The sequence below is a fragment of the Dinoponera quadriceps genome, unplaced genomic scaffold (assembly GCF_001313825.1).
Source record: "Dinoponera quadriceps isolate SergipeBrazil2010 unplaced genomic scaffold, ASM131382v1 scaffold616, whole genome shotgun sequence".
Classification (NCBI taxonomy): Eukaryota; Metazoa; Arthropoda; class Insecta; order Hymenoptera; family Formicidae; genus Dinoponera; species Dinoponera quadriceps.
In genome coordinates, this window is record NW_014555184.1 from 1,982,769 (window position 1) to 1,997,456 (window position 14,688).

A 14,688-nucleotide genomic window follows, 5' to 3' on the forward strand; every position below is an offset into this window, starting at 1 on the left:
GTCTTTAACATCAATAGAACATTATGTCATTTGACATCATATTGATAATTAGGATATGAAACGTTCAGGTTACATTATTAATCAGTCAGAGATTATGTACTTTGCATATTTCTGGAAATATTTATATTAAAATAAAATAATAAATATTTCTGGAAATATATATATATTATTATTTATGTATTGAAATTTCTAGAACACTAGTTCGCCAATGATTTTATAATTTTTTTTATAACATTTCTATAAGTCTCTTTTATCGTCTTCTCGTTTTCAATTAAAACCGCAAAAATACTCAATAAACCTCAACCAACAGCAACATTACAACAATGTTATAATTTCCTACTCAACGATGTAACTGTTATATATCACGCATTTTATATTTTATTTACATTGTTGAATAATTATAACATTGACGTGTAATGTTATCAAGGTTAGGTAATAACTAGTTACTTAATCAAATGTTAAGTTTAAAAGTTAATCATTTTTAGTAGAACTTAACTAAATTAATTTTTAATGAGTTAACTTTTCATTTAAATTAATTACTTTAAAATGTATTAACATGCTGTTAAAATTTGAGAAGATTCCAAAGAAAGAAATTTACAGACCAAATACCTATATAAAAAAAAGCGGTGATGCGTAACGTAGCTTCGTTTCCAAAATGGCTGAAAGCAACGTGTTCATGCAGATCCGAGCAAAAGTTACGTCACGTGAAACTTCCTGTGTTTTGTTGTATAACGAGCTGAGTCTGGTTTGTATAACGCGATAGCGAGCGAGCGAGAGTGCGTGCGTGCAAGTCGCGTCCAAATATTTTCGCGTTTTGCAACGAGCCGCTCCCGCCGGAGTGGGAGGAGGAAGTGTCGCCGGCGATGGCGGCAGGACAAGGTGCGAAAATATTTTTCGTCATTTTGTTTCGTTATTTCCTTTTATTGTTGAGGTCTTAACGTAGAAACGTACAAATCAAAGATAAATACACACGCGAAATGCTTGTGAGAGGACGGCGAGCGGATACGATCGTCGCGACGAATGTTCCAAGCGTCGAGATATACGCGCGAACGCGAATGTACAATAAAGAGTGTCTCATGATACCGTCCTTTTCTTCTTCTTCCACCTCTATACCGCAGCTGCTTGTCGTATCTAACATGATAACATGGACTTAAGCTTACGAGTGCGATATGAGCACGTTAATAACGTTTACAATACCAAGTGACCTGCTTCTACGAAGGGACTGCCGCTTCTTATTAGTATTAGCGTTTATAAACGTATAAATGTGCATGCACGCAACTCCCACCATTCCTATACACGATCCGCGTTACATTTTGTACTATTATCGGTAAGGCACCGTTGCGAAGCCGCATCGCATTTTAAGTTAAGCGCGACGCGATCGACTCGAAGGTGTACTGAGAATCTGTATATCTGTTTATTGACAGAGTGTGCAGCACATAATTTATTCCGAGGAAGTTTCGATACAGTTTCGAGTCTGCATTCTCCGGCGAATTAAGCGAATGGTTTTGTGACTTGCCTTCATAAAGGTGAATATACGCTAAGCGAACGAACAACGAATATGTAATATGAATATATACATAGAAAAGTATTAGATCCCAGGTAGAACAGAAAGTGACGGTGACGTCAAAATGATGAGAAAAATGATCGAAAAGAGAGTTTTTACAATCATTTTCTCGTCACTTTGACGTTATTTGACAACATATTGACATGATCCTATCGTCATTTTCTGTTTTACTTGGGATTCAAATAAATAATTAGTTCAATAATTGTTATTACATTTTTATCTGGATCAAATAAGTTTTACTTACAATTAGATCAAGTAAATATTTTACTTGGATAATTTACTTGGAAAATATTTATTAAGTAAATATTACTTGATTGAAGTAAAAATTTGCTGAGGAGTATTGGCGTAATTATTTATTTGAATTTAGCACTTTTCTGTGTATATTCGCGTCTAGACGCGCACAAACTTTCTTTGATAAACTATTTTATGAGCAAATCGGTTCGAAACGTTCTATTCGGATTCGTTACGGCGCGTTTTGTATACACAATTTCCAAATTGTAACAACGAAAGTTCGCAGTTCGTTCCTTGTTCGTTCGTTCAGTGTACGCAAGATATCCTGCGAGAAGTCGTGACAAATGGCGAACATCGTTGATATTTCGCAAGGATTCGTAAGTTGTTTTGCGCACGATTCGGAAAAATCCGCGAAGCTCCGAGCAGTATGCGCAGGATTTTTATTCGGTCGCGGAAAATTTGTCCTCTGTTAACATCCTACGTGTGTATTGTCCTCGGGACAATACACACGTCGGGAAAGTCTTTGGCAGTATATCCGTTCTTTACAGATTAGAGAATTCCGCGTTCGTCGTCGATCACGGAATGTGGTTAACACCGATTGCCGGTCGTGCAGTCCCCGTCGTTAATTAAAGGTGGTTTGTTTCAGTTCTCCCCGCGAAACGTGAGGAATGCGTCCACGAGGAAGAGGGCGCCCTCGATGATGCTGATGGATCCCTTGGCCAAGCCGGTGTCGCGGAACGACGAATTGTGGCTTAACTTCTGGAAGAAGTCGATGTTCAGCGCACCTGCAGCGATGAACAGGGCGCATCCGATGAGCGAGAAGAAGAGGTCCTGCGGGGTAAGTCGTTTCTCATTTAATAAAAAGAAAATCATCGTGTTGTTAATGAAGTTGTAAGGCTCCGTGTCGTATTTTTGATATGTATATATATTTCGAGTACCACCATAAGGTATAAACTTTACAGTACTATATTTTTAAAACAAAATGGTCAATAATTCTAAAATTTGTATATAAATAACTGCATATTAGTCTTTAATATCATAACAGTTTTTCGTCAAAATCTTATTTTTAATTTTAAAAAAATTAAAAATTAACAACAACATGTTAATTTCAAGGAATATGTGTAAAAAGTGTCAACTTTAGTCAAATATCTCAGCTTTTGAATCAATCTTTTTCTAATTACTCGAGTAGTTAGGTAATATTTCAATATATACGCAGGACAAGTTTCATTAAATTCTTATCAATTCCCTTCTCTGTAATACTTTTTTCAATTCTATGCTTCCATTGTATTGTTTGAATAATGCAAGAATAGGATTCCGCTTAATAAAACGAACAGTGTGTGTAAAAGATATTTGAACACCCTATTTTTTTTTAATGATCTTATACGAGAGAAAAAAATATTACATTATATTCTAATTTATAATATATTAATACAAACATAAAATATATTTTATACAAGCGATTTGTATATAGCAACATTTTACTCGTTTAAATTTGTCTCGAAAATAATTAGGTATATGCAAATATCTTCTTTTCTTCAACTCCGTATGTTCTGCAATATTGTTGATACAGTAGAAACTTACTATACGGCGGTTCAATGGCGTTCCCATCACGCTGCCGATGAACGCACCGACTAGAATAATCAGATATCCACCAAATGTACCCATGGTTATCATCGCAGTGTGATGGTCTCCCGCGTTGAAGGAATGGTAGTGCAATCCAATAAGGATGCATACCAACACCTGCGGACAATAATATGTATTTACAATAACGTCTTGACATTCTTTTTCAACTAAGCGCTATACTTTCTCTTTCTTTCAATCAAACTCGGACTCTCGCTCATCCTCTATTTTCATTTTACACGCAAACCGTAGCGGTAACAGTTTTTCATTTCTCAAGTGAAGGTGTGAACGATGTGAAACTAGGTCGAGCCGAGGAGAGTACATCGACTCTCTCGATACCATCATAAATAAAATATTGCCCACTCGGCGCCCCAGTTGGCATAGAACTTTTGTTTCCAGACAATAGGTCAGGAACTCCTAAATTTCATCGCTCTCGATATAGCACGTTGGATCATTAACACAGTTACGCGCAAGAATAGATTCTACTTCGAGCGTATCGTCAACCATGACTAGTAGGATGCAGTCACCACGCCCACGAATAAAGCAACAGTCTATGCAGAGAAAGAAATTTCGTTGAATTCAATAACATTTCTTTAGTTGAAACAAATTTGTCTTTTGGAATAGAGCAAACAAACGAACGTTTGATCTAACAAACAGGGTTGTTTGGTTTCTTAAACAATATCTTTACGTCGAATAAGATATTTCTTTTGTATTTTCGTCCAAACGCTACAATGATTGTCACAAGCAATAAATTATTTGAAAGAAGTATGTTAGAAAAATATCAAAGAACTTTTTTTTGTGTTTTACTGGAACGATATTCAACATACAATGATAATTTTTTAAATTAAAAACAGGATATTATTTTCTTTAAATATATAATATTATTTTTTCTATCAAATAACATGATTCATTTTAATGAAACAACATTTCTATTCAAACAAAATGATTTTTTATATTAAATTATTTTGTTTATATTAACACATTGAATGCTATGGGAATGCATGGAGAAGTGCAGAATGAATTTAGGGCTACGACTGCATTTCACAATTATATAATTTTCTTCCCTAACAGCGCCCACCGTGGCGGCAGCGTTAAAATTCAACCGGTTAGCCTTGACGCGATGAACACACTGGCGTACAGTATATCTCAAAAAGCCGAGGGCTGGATCACCCACGTGCGCGTCGATAAACATGCGATACGTTGCATTTACTACAGCCAGTTCTTCATTAAGGAGTGCCATTATCTGGCGCAACATTACCAGCATATAAATATCTACTGGGGCAGCATGAATTGAAGAAAGTAGTGCGATAAATTTTCATTCACATACATCTCAATATCAGCGTCGATTCAGAGTGTCATATTTATCTCTCTAATTCTTCATTCCGTGCAAAATACACATTAGCATCGTTATATATTTTGCATTTATATGCAACATAACACATGGCGATAACATCTGTCGTACAATTCTGCTTTATTTCAAATTTATTGTCGAGCGTGCGTGACAAAATATTTTCTGCTGTTTTCAACGCAAAACAAAGGTGTACAGAGAAAAAGGTTTTTTTGAATTTAGTATACGTGTTTGTTTGTCTTGGGCTTATTATATATACATGATATAATTTAAAATCAAATATCATTTTGTTTTAATGAAAATGTTATTGTTTCACTAGAATAAGCTATGTTTGATGGAAAAAAAATAATATCATATTTAGAGGAAATAATATTTCGTTTTCTGTAAAAAAAAATTACTTTTTACATATCAAATATTGTCCTACGAAATAATAAGTTCTTTAATATTTTTCTAGCATAGTATTGCTTCTTCCAAATAATTTATTGCTTGTGACAACCAATCTAATGTTTGGATGGAAATACGAAAGAAATGTATTATTTGATGTAAAGATATTTATTGTTTGAAAAACCAAATAATGCTGTTTGTTAAATCAGATATTCGTTTGTTTCATTCCAAATTTGTTTCAATTGAAGAAATATGATTAAATCCAAGAGATTTTTCCTTCTGTAGAATAACAATATCAAAACAGAAAACAAATAAAAATTACTAAAATCAAAATAAAAAATTCTGCTTCGTTATTTTTTATTGTCTTGATATCTCAAAACTTACACTACATATTGTTGGTATCTTCAACTAGCGCAAGATTGCGCTTGCAATGCATTTTTATGCAAGGCAAATTGTGGCAAGAGTCTAAAATGTAAAGTTGAAATTTTAGGACGCCTAAAAACACAACGGAGATTCGGCTGCGATTTGAAACGTTATACAAGGCGCACAAAAGACCGAGGGTCTCTCGCATTATGGCACGTAGTTCCAAAGAATCCTAACGGAAACTCTCATACCGGTCGACTTCCGGGCAACTCGGTGTGACCGTAACGAGTGGAGAGAACGCTCTTGTACGATAATCAGCGCCGATTATGTCACTCTCTATTCCCGTTGCCTTACGAATCGCGAAAGATATGCAGCGCGAATATCGCGCGCGTGCTACTGACATCTTAGATTGCGACGTGCGGACGATTTTCTCGGTCGAGAAAAGCGCGATCCGGATCACAGATGGACGCGAGCGACTCGAAATTGGGTCGATCGATCGGAGAAGAAACGACGCAACGCTGTTAAAAATAAACCCAAGAACATGGTGTGACGGTGTGGTTTTTGGGGGAGACTCGGGCGACCTCGAGGATAATATTTCTCGTACGATTCTCTCGGCGAACACGTGTTGTATGATCTATCTTCGACAGATTTATACAATTCGGTATCGATCCACGAACCTTTCTCAAAACTCCATTTTTACGCGATTTTAAATGCTAATAATAGAAGACGGTTCCCCCGGCAGAGCAACTCGTCTTACGCGGTTCACAGAAAAAGCGGTTTACGCAGAAGCTGTTACGCGATGTGCTGCCCTGTAAAAAAGAGTCCGCGACTAAAAGCGTGCATTTCCGGTTATGTTAATGAACACATCTCGTAACGTTGTCATCTCCTACAGCCGGTTGTTGAGTTCAGTAATAAAAAAAAACTTACGACGTCGATAATTTCTTTTCGACGCTGTAAAATCTGAACGTTTTTCAAACCGTATGTTTTGGGTTTGTCATTTGAATGATTGCGTTTTTTGCGCATTGATTATCTGCGCTTTTTATAAAAATCAAGATTTATACTGTGCTCGGAAAATGAAATATAAGATGAAGCGATAATTATCATTTTGAATATTTTCGAGAAATAAAAATATTTTATTAACACTAGATGTGGATATGAGAAAAATTTACATTTTACAGTTCGAGTTAATGACCATTGGTATTAATGTTTATTTTTCTGTTAAATCTTTTTATTAAATATTTTTTCCCCACTCTCATATTTAAAAAAATATTCAAGATTTTCATAGTTATCGCCTTCCACTTTATAAATCTATGACAGTTGACGAACAGTTGCGTGTGACAGTTGCGAATTTTAGATCATACGCAACAACTTACATTGCTTTGTTATGACACTTACCAGCTCAAGGAATTTTATGATCGATAACCTCGTAATGGTAGCCATTTTTCGTCTGGTCTGTAAGTTAAAAAGCAATAATGAGACAGATAATACCACTTGTTGAAATGAATAAGAATGCGTACATATGCCCGTTAAAATGCATGTTTTAAGAGACGGCATATGGGATCGCAAAGTTATCCAATGAATTACAACTACGTGTCTATTGGCGAACCCCGAAGATGCATTACATGAACGCGCGAATATAACGACTATAAGCATGGGACGTAAGTCGCATGGGAAAGTAATGAATTATAAGGAGGAATGGAGACACGACAATCGATATAATCGTATGACAGTCATATAAAATAAACCGGAAGTACACGGTACGCTTGAGCGACACGTGCTTTTTCCTACGCACTGAGGGCATGCATATGTTGTAAAATAATAATGCATGTATCAACAATGAGACGTATTATCAGCCAACGCTTACAATACGCGATCAAATATTGCAAATATTATGCGATATTTAATGTAACGAGTCGTTGACGAGTCCTATCTCTCTCTTCTATATAATCTTAAATATAAAATTCAGACACAGAACTTAGCCAGATTTATTCTTTAGTTGCTTTATTTGAATTTTTAGTCTTCATCGTGAAATTTCTGCCGACAGTCGCTTTCGAGTGAAATTAATGTATTGACATTCTCGGTCCAAATTATTGCAAGCGCAAAAATCTGACATCGCCGAATCGTGATTAGGCACATCCCATAACAAAACGTTGATAAAACTAGAAGAGACACGCAATATAGGCGAAAGATTATTGCAAACGTTATTATCTACGAATGGACGTGCAGTTAAGCTCACCGTATTCGTGTCGTTCGTCGAGCGATATAAAAATCAATGAGAACGTAACGCAAAAACGCAACATTGAAACTCGATCGAGCACACGATTGTGTTATAATAAAATATATTTAAAAAGTATTAGAAGATTACGATCACTCGTGAATTGTAAAACGCAAATTTTTCTCGGAAAATAAACACTCGTGACAATGGTTTAACGCTTCGTGTGGAATCGTTGACCGTGAAAGTATCGCGTCAAATTACGCATCGAGGAGAATTGCCTCCGATGTTGTTAAAGATAGGTAAATAGCGCGTGCTTAATTGGCACTCGGGCAAAACTTGACGTCACCCCTCGTTGAGTGACTCGAGCGAAAGCACGTGTGACGACCATGGCATACCGCAGATGGATAGAATGCAACGAAACTGGTAAAGATAGCGCGGTGTATGTGCTGCTTATATTTACATCGCGTCATTGAGCAGCAGCGTCAGTGTGTCAAGCGGCAGAATGAATTCTTAATATCAGTTTGTTTGAGTCATCGGACTGAAATTGAACGATGTTTCAGTCGGACCATTCTCGCGATAAGAAAATATGACACCGCGATATGAAACGTGAACTTTTATTAAAAATAGACGGCATATTTTCGTTAGTTTCAAAATGAAGCAGATTATTTTTTTATATTATTAATCTATATAATGCTGAAACAATTATTGTACGAGCAGAGAAATATTTATTTGATCGAGTCACACACTGTAGAAATTATAAAAGAAACTGAAGATAATATTAACAAAAACTGAAAAAATTGGAAAAGGACGTTACAAAAAAACTAATAAAATTCGGCCAATCTGAGCGATGCAGCGTCATTTAAGATGAAGGTGTGCGCCACTTGAGTTGTTTATCTTTCGTGACGCAATTAAATCGGAAAGCCGACGGCATGGATAACGAAATCTTATTATTATTTCCAACAACCCGCGATTCCGAGCGATGAAAATCGGGCATCGAGATGTAAATCGCGGTCACACATCGCTCGAGAAGGGGAACATATTTTTTTGTACCGAAAAGGAAGACACTTTCACGTTGCTCGCCATTGCCTTGACTCCGATTTGGTTATTTCCTTCAGTATCATTTCCTTTCGAGGCGGACCGCGCTTTTTTTTTTTTTTTTTTTTTTNGCAAATTCACGCCACAAATTTTCAAATGTTCACTCAGCGGTCGCGAACGTTTTTGTTTGTGTTCTAACGTCGTGCACCAATCGGGCAAAGTTAACTAATTCATAAATTAGCACATCAAAAAACGCCAGCAACAAGAGAATCCGAGAGCAGATGTCAAAAACAGTTAAAGATCCCGCGAATGTTCCGACGTTTTTAATTTTATCAAAAACGTGAGAGAGAGAAAGAGAGAGAGAGGAAAGTGTGGAGTCCATTCGGGTCAAACCAGGCGTTGGCGCGCACGTTGTGCGTACTTACGTGTTCGCGCTCGTTACGATTCACCGGTCACACAGTTGCTCGCGAGACGAGGGTTCAACAGCGACTGATGCTGAAGACCGACCACGCATTATGGAGGCGCGTCAGCTAGCCTCGATTTTTACGATCGACGGAAACACGCCGCAACGGCTTCAACATTATGGTGTTCACGCATCGGGTGGAGTGTACACTCGTAAACTTATAGTCCAGTGACGCTCATTTTGCCCACAGTTTAACCCGATGGGGAATATATCTCCCTATTCTGCTTATATAAATCTCTATATAAATAGACGCTAACATAATTTTTCATGAAAAACGATACTGAAGTGTTATCAACGGAAGGATGCGACTGACATTTGTACAGTCCCATGATACGCTTATAAAATCGTATAATATGAAAGTGAAGTTTCTAAAAGAGGTTCTGAAATATTCGACTCATGAGGAAGTTACTGATATTTTCGGGGAATATTTCCTAAAATTTTCCTCAAATTTTAGTGTGAACTTTTAATGTCAAATTTTAATGTCCGATCTTTCCCTTATGATATAAAATATCATCCATGAGATAAGAGAATCCATGAATCGGACCGATGATTACGTCGATTCTACGCGTCGAGCGTGACATCACGTTTGCTTGTTATACGATTACGTCATGTATCGTCATGGTGCGAACAATATAACACATGAGAAGCTGACGTTTCATAATGATTCACGGTTAATTTCTAGTGTACAAAAGATAAATGTGAGAGTGATTTTTATATTAATACAGGCAGATACATTTGTGTCTGTGTTAGAATGTATACCGTTCTAACATCTAATTACCAGACTCACTCGCGCGTCAGATTTTCGTCGTCTTTATTTTCGCCTGTGCTCTTCGTACTACGCAGTCGTCTTTCCACACGTGCTACTAGCAAATTATCCGCGACCGTTCATGTTCGCATCCATTAGCCTCCTTTCACTGGTTACTTATGATACAACGTGCGCTTTTGCGAGACCGCTGTGAATTTGGCACACCCTCGCTGTTTCGTTCAATACGCGGAAAATGTTGTTTCTTATTTACATCAATATAATTAAAAACAAATATTGCTGGTAAGAAAATTTTACATTGAATTATATTACATTTTATGAATATCAGAAAAAATCTTAACCCTTTGCACTCGAGGGCTTTGGAGCGGAGCCATTTAAAATTTGTCTTCAGACTCTTCAAACTCAAATGCAAATAGCAAAAGCGGAATATCCTATACACAATAGTTTTTACGATTTGTCTTTGTCCTTATGTTATGAACTGAAAGTTATTTGCATTGTCTCCATAGCGGAGCCCTCGAGTTTGAAGACAAATTTTAAATGGCTCCGCTCCGGAGCCCTCGAGTGCAAAGGGTTAACTTAAAGTAATTAATTTAAAATGCATTAATAGTAACTTATTATATAACTTTTTTTATATGAGTTAAAATAATTTATCAATGTCAATATCAGTGCTCTGGGCTGTTTACAATAGAAACTATATTATATAAACTATAAAACAACTATATGATAAACTATATATATAATTTTTAACTTAACTAAATGAATTTTATAAGTTATTAACTTTTAGCTTAATTAAAGATAATTAAGTTATCGACCTTGTAGAAATATTGTTATATCATACTGGAATATACAAAGAAACAGTCGAAATTTCTCTACAGAATTTTATTCTGTTAAAAACTTTGTTCCCGCAAAAATAATGATTTCTGATATCAAGTTATCATTTCTTGGAAAGAAGTTGGATTATAGGATTTAATCATAAGACGGATTATTTATCTCGCAGCGTTATGAATCAGCTGTACGAGCGATAGCTATTTGAACTCTGACATCATAGAATCGTTATCGTAATATCGTAAAAATAATTGCTGAAAGATAGTTGATAACTTTTCAGCTTGTTAAATCGACAGATTATATTAGTGTATTTAAGACACATAAAATAATTTAATTGCACGTTTTTAACGATATAATTTAATGTTTTAATGATGTATTAAACAGATATTTATTAGTAAATTCTATCTCGTGTAACCAATATACGCAATATAAATTTAAACATATAACGAAATGTATTGTTTTATTAACGCCAAATTATATGAATGGATTTCGAAAATCGACAACAATGTCTTATACTGAGAAAATATTGCGCGCTGGAGAAAAATGTACATTTATTTTATAAACAACTCAAACTAGTTACGAGCCAACTGTTTTATTCGTAGAGCTGAACAGCTCTATGGACTGACGTTTAACAAGGTCTCTTAAGATGGCGCGATGGATACCGGTTCGAAGACTACGACGATAGTACGATAAAACGTAATGTACCAGCAATCGTTATTTTTCCAATTCGTTTGTTCCGTTAATTGCCGGTAACTTTTACTTCTCAAACATCACATGACGTGAACTATTTGGAATTCGTGCTTCGGTTTACTTTCCATTTTTACTCTAATATAGTTGTACCAATCGACGAAGCAGCAATAAAGGATTGGCTCTTCATCCTCATCCTGAAAATTAAATATTTGCGAATTATCATCAAATCTCCGAAATTGGGAAGATTCCTTTATTTTTAACTGCTCATTAAACTCGTTTTCTTCCGAAACGTGCAAGTGTTATCTTTTTAAGAATCCTTCGAGTTCCTTCCAGTTCGATCCTAAGAAACTTCTCGCTGATTATCCGGTAACTTTAGAAATGAAACAACCAATGCCACTCTGTACTGTGTACATTGTAGAATTGAACGCTCGTCTTATTTTCGAACATAAAACGTCCCCTTTTCCTCCACTTGTCACAGGTAATTATCTGATTCATTACAAGTTCTAAGATACCGATAGGATCATGTGAGGTGACAGTGGTCATCATTCTTACGATGTCATCGGTGACCACAACTGGGGTAGGCAAGTCTTCGAAAGTAGGAATTGGTGCCAATTCTACGACCTGCCTTTTGAACTCGCGTTCATCGATCCTCTTTTCAACCATGGAACTCTCAGTTACGTCAGTGTCCACGCTAGAACTCAAACTTGACGTGTCACTCGTTGTAGTGGAAAGATCTCGTTCTTTTCGAAACTATAGAATTGTGTATAATTTCGTGTCACCACAGTGTTTATCTAATTAAGTAGTACAACGGTAAAGAAAATCGAATACAAAATTAAAGAATCCTTGATATTCGATCAAAAAGAAAAGCAAACACAGAAGGCCAATGGGAAGCCAGTACGCGAAAGTTAGTTCGTGAACCAAAATTAATTTAATAATGGTAAACTCGAATGAGTATATATAAATATATAATCTTTGATAATATATAAATATGACGTTTGATAATATATAAATATATATATTATCAAACATACATCTCTCGGTCTTAAGATTGAACTTTTTAATAGTCAGTGAATTAAATTAGAATAAAGTGAATTAGAGAATATTACGAAATATGTAATTATTCGATGTTAAATACTTCGTGAAATATCGAATTTTTTTTTATTTGTTCACACTCACGCACCCATTGCCAGTAGTCGAAAAGGAGCCAAGTCTGGAGCAAAAACATAGTCATAACGAAGATCGATAATATACACATCACAAAATTATGAATGAAGATAGGATGCTCCAATAATTCCTCGTCGGTGAACTCGGCGATATCGATGTACACATCTGCGTGTTTCATCTCCATTATCCCTGTCACTAGCATCAGGATAGCCCCCGTCGCGCATGCTGCTAAAGGCTTGCGAATTCGTTTTTATGACGACGCGCAATTATTTAACGTAGATAGGCGAATGGTCGAACAAATCTTGTCATCGTTAATTATTAACTCAAAAGTAAATAAAATATATCGCATCATATGTAAAATACCTAAATATTTTATATAAATATAATAAAATTTAAAAGTGTGTTCGGGGAAATATTAGAATATGGATTCAGTTGGATCCGACCAATCTTGTTATCCAAGAGTTAAAAATATAATCTCGCTTATTAACCTTCTAATTTGATATTTAATTGGTATGGGATAACTTTATCCCATGTTTGAGAATGGGATTCACAATTAATATCATAGTGGGATAATTTATTTTGGGACATTTGGGTGTTCTAATCGGAATCTGTAGCTATATAGGGTAAATATGGGAAAATTTCTATGCGAAATCTATGTAAGCAACTTTCAAAATAAAAACTCACTATCACGGGTCTGTTGGCCAGTACTTTTGTAACGACCCAGAGGATTGCGAGAGAAAGGCTCACCAGCATGTAAAGAGGGTACAGGAAGAAAATGGGATTTCTCTCCTCCGGCAATGCCACAATCGTGTCGTCCTTCTCTCGCGCGCGTTCATTTATGTAGTGATGCACGTGATGAAAAATTTCAGCGGCCGATATGAACACCTGAAAAGGTATTTCGATTCTGACAGAGAAAGGTGTTGCGTAAGCGAGAAAAACGTTTGTTTCGCGAGCGCCCGTGAGATGTATCGCGGGCAACAGCGACGCTCTTAGCAGGTTTCCACTGATCGTGACAAAATCGTCAGCTGAAATGGAACGCGGGTAATCGAACACCGCGAGAAGCCCGCGGTCTTCTTCCTGAAGCGATTAGAATTCGCATTGTATGTACGTAGGCGTGCTGACACGCATGTTTACATCGTCGAGTCCGTCGTGCGCCACATCGTGTTCAATTACATAATAAAGAAAGGAATACAGGCGCCGCGATTATCGCGAGATCGTCACACCGAATCACGGTGAGACGACGAGGAATCCGGTCGAAAGGAAAAAAAAAGAAGAAAAATTAGGTCGCTCGGTTGCATTATTTAATATACAGAGTTATTTTACCTCGCGCGTATGCACAATGCGGCACGTAAAGATAGCGACGTTATCTCGAGGTACTGCATGTCACGTCCCTCTACAATGCGCGAGGAAAGTAGATCACGGGAAGATTTTATCCACTTTACGTATATTTGAACTTCGAGTGAGACACGACGCTTTCGTGAATTCATTTCGTCTGGAAAATATCTTCGCTGTCTCTTATTTTCTCTCTTCCTCGACGTGAAGTTTGGAAAATTAGAACGCTAGATTTAATTGACGTCGTTCACAAGTGTCGTCTTTAATTCTCACTCCAAGCGATAATTCGAGTACGATGGATTTATAATTTAAATCGCGCACCCCGACTCTTAATTGCGAAATATACTTGGAATCATATCCGATCTCTTACGAATTGGACGCCGTGTAGACTGGCGTGCACGATATACGAAAGATCTGTCCTTTTCTCAAATTTTCCTTCGCCACTGTGATAGATGGCCGCGCGTTTGACAGCTTCTTGGAGTCTGCGAAGCTCCAGCGCGGCTTCATCCTCACTAATCGGTCCCTTATTTTCGGCTCGACTCACCATTACGTCGTTAATTATTAACTCAATTTGTCGGGCAGATTCTCTTGCCAATGTAACCTAAATATAGAGGCTGAACTCGACATTCCTGGACTACCTCTGACAAGTGAACAATGATAGAAGTGACGTTCACTATTAATTCATGCCACT

At 36.7% G+C, this 14,688-nt stretch overlaps 2 protein-coding genes across 2 annotated transcripts; both read right to left on the minus strand.

Moving 5' to 3' along the window:
• Positions 1 to 564: 564 nt before the first annotated feature.
• LOC106743333 lies at positions 565 to 9,293 on the minus strand. Its single transcript, XM_014617074.1, has 4 exons — positions 9,186 to 9,293; positions 6,906 to 6,962; positions 3,377 to 3,535; positions 565 to 2,626 (listed from the first exon to the last, which is right to left on the minus strand). Exons 2-4 carry the CDS (start codon positions 6,948 to 6,950, stop codon positions 2,438 to 2,440), a joined length of 393 nt encoding a protein of 130 aa, XP_014472560.1. The 5' UTR covers positions 6,951 to 6,962; positions 9,186 to 9,293; the 3' UTR covers positions 565 to 2,437.
• Positions 9,294 to 11,581: 2,288 nt separating this feature from the next.
• On the minus strand, positions 11,582 to 14,544 carry LOC106743210. Its single transcript, XM_014616840.1, has 5 exons — positions 14,368 to 14,544; positions 13,350 to 13,550; positions 12,682 to 12,900; positions 12,000 to 12,251; positions 11,582 to 11,695 (listed from the first exon to the last, which is right to left on the minus strand). The coding sequence occupies exons 1-5, from the start codon at positions 14,542 to 14,544 to the stop codon at positions 11,582 to 11,584; spliced, it is 963 nt and encodes a 320-aa protein (XP_014472326.1).
• Between the last annotated feature and the right edge of the window lie 144 nt (positions 14,545 to 14,688).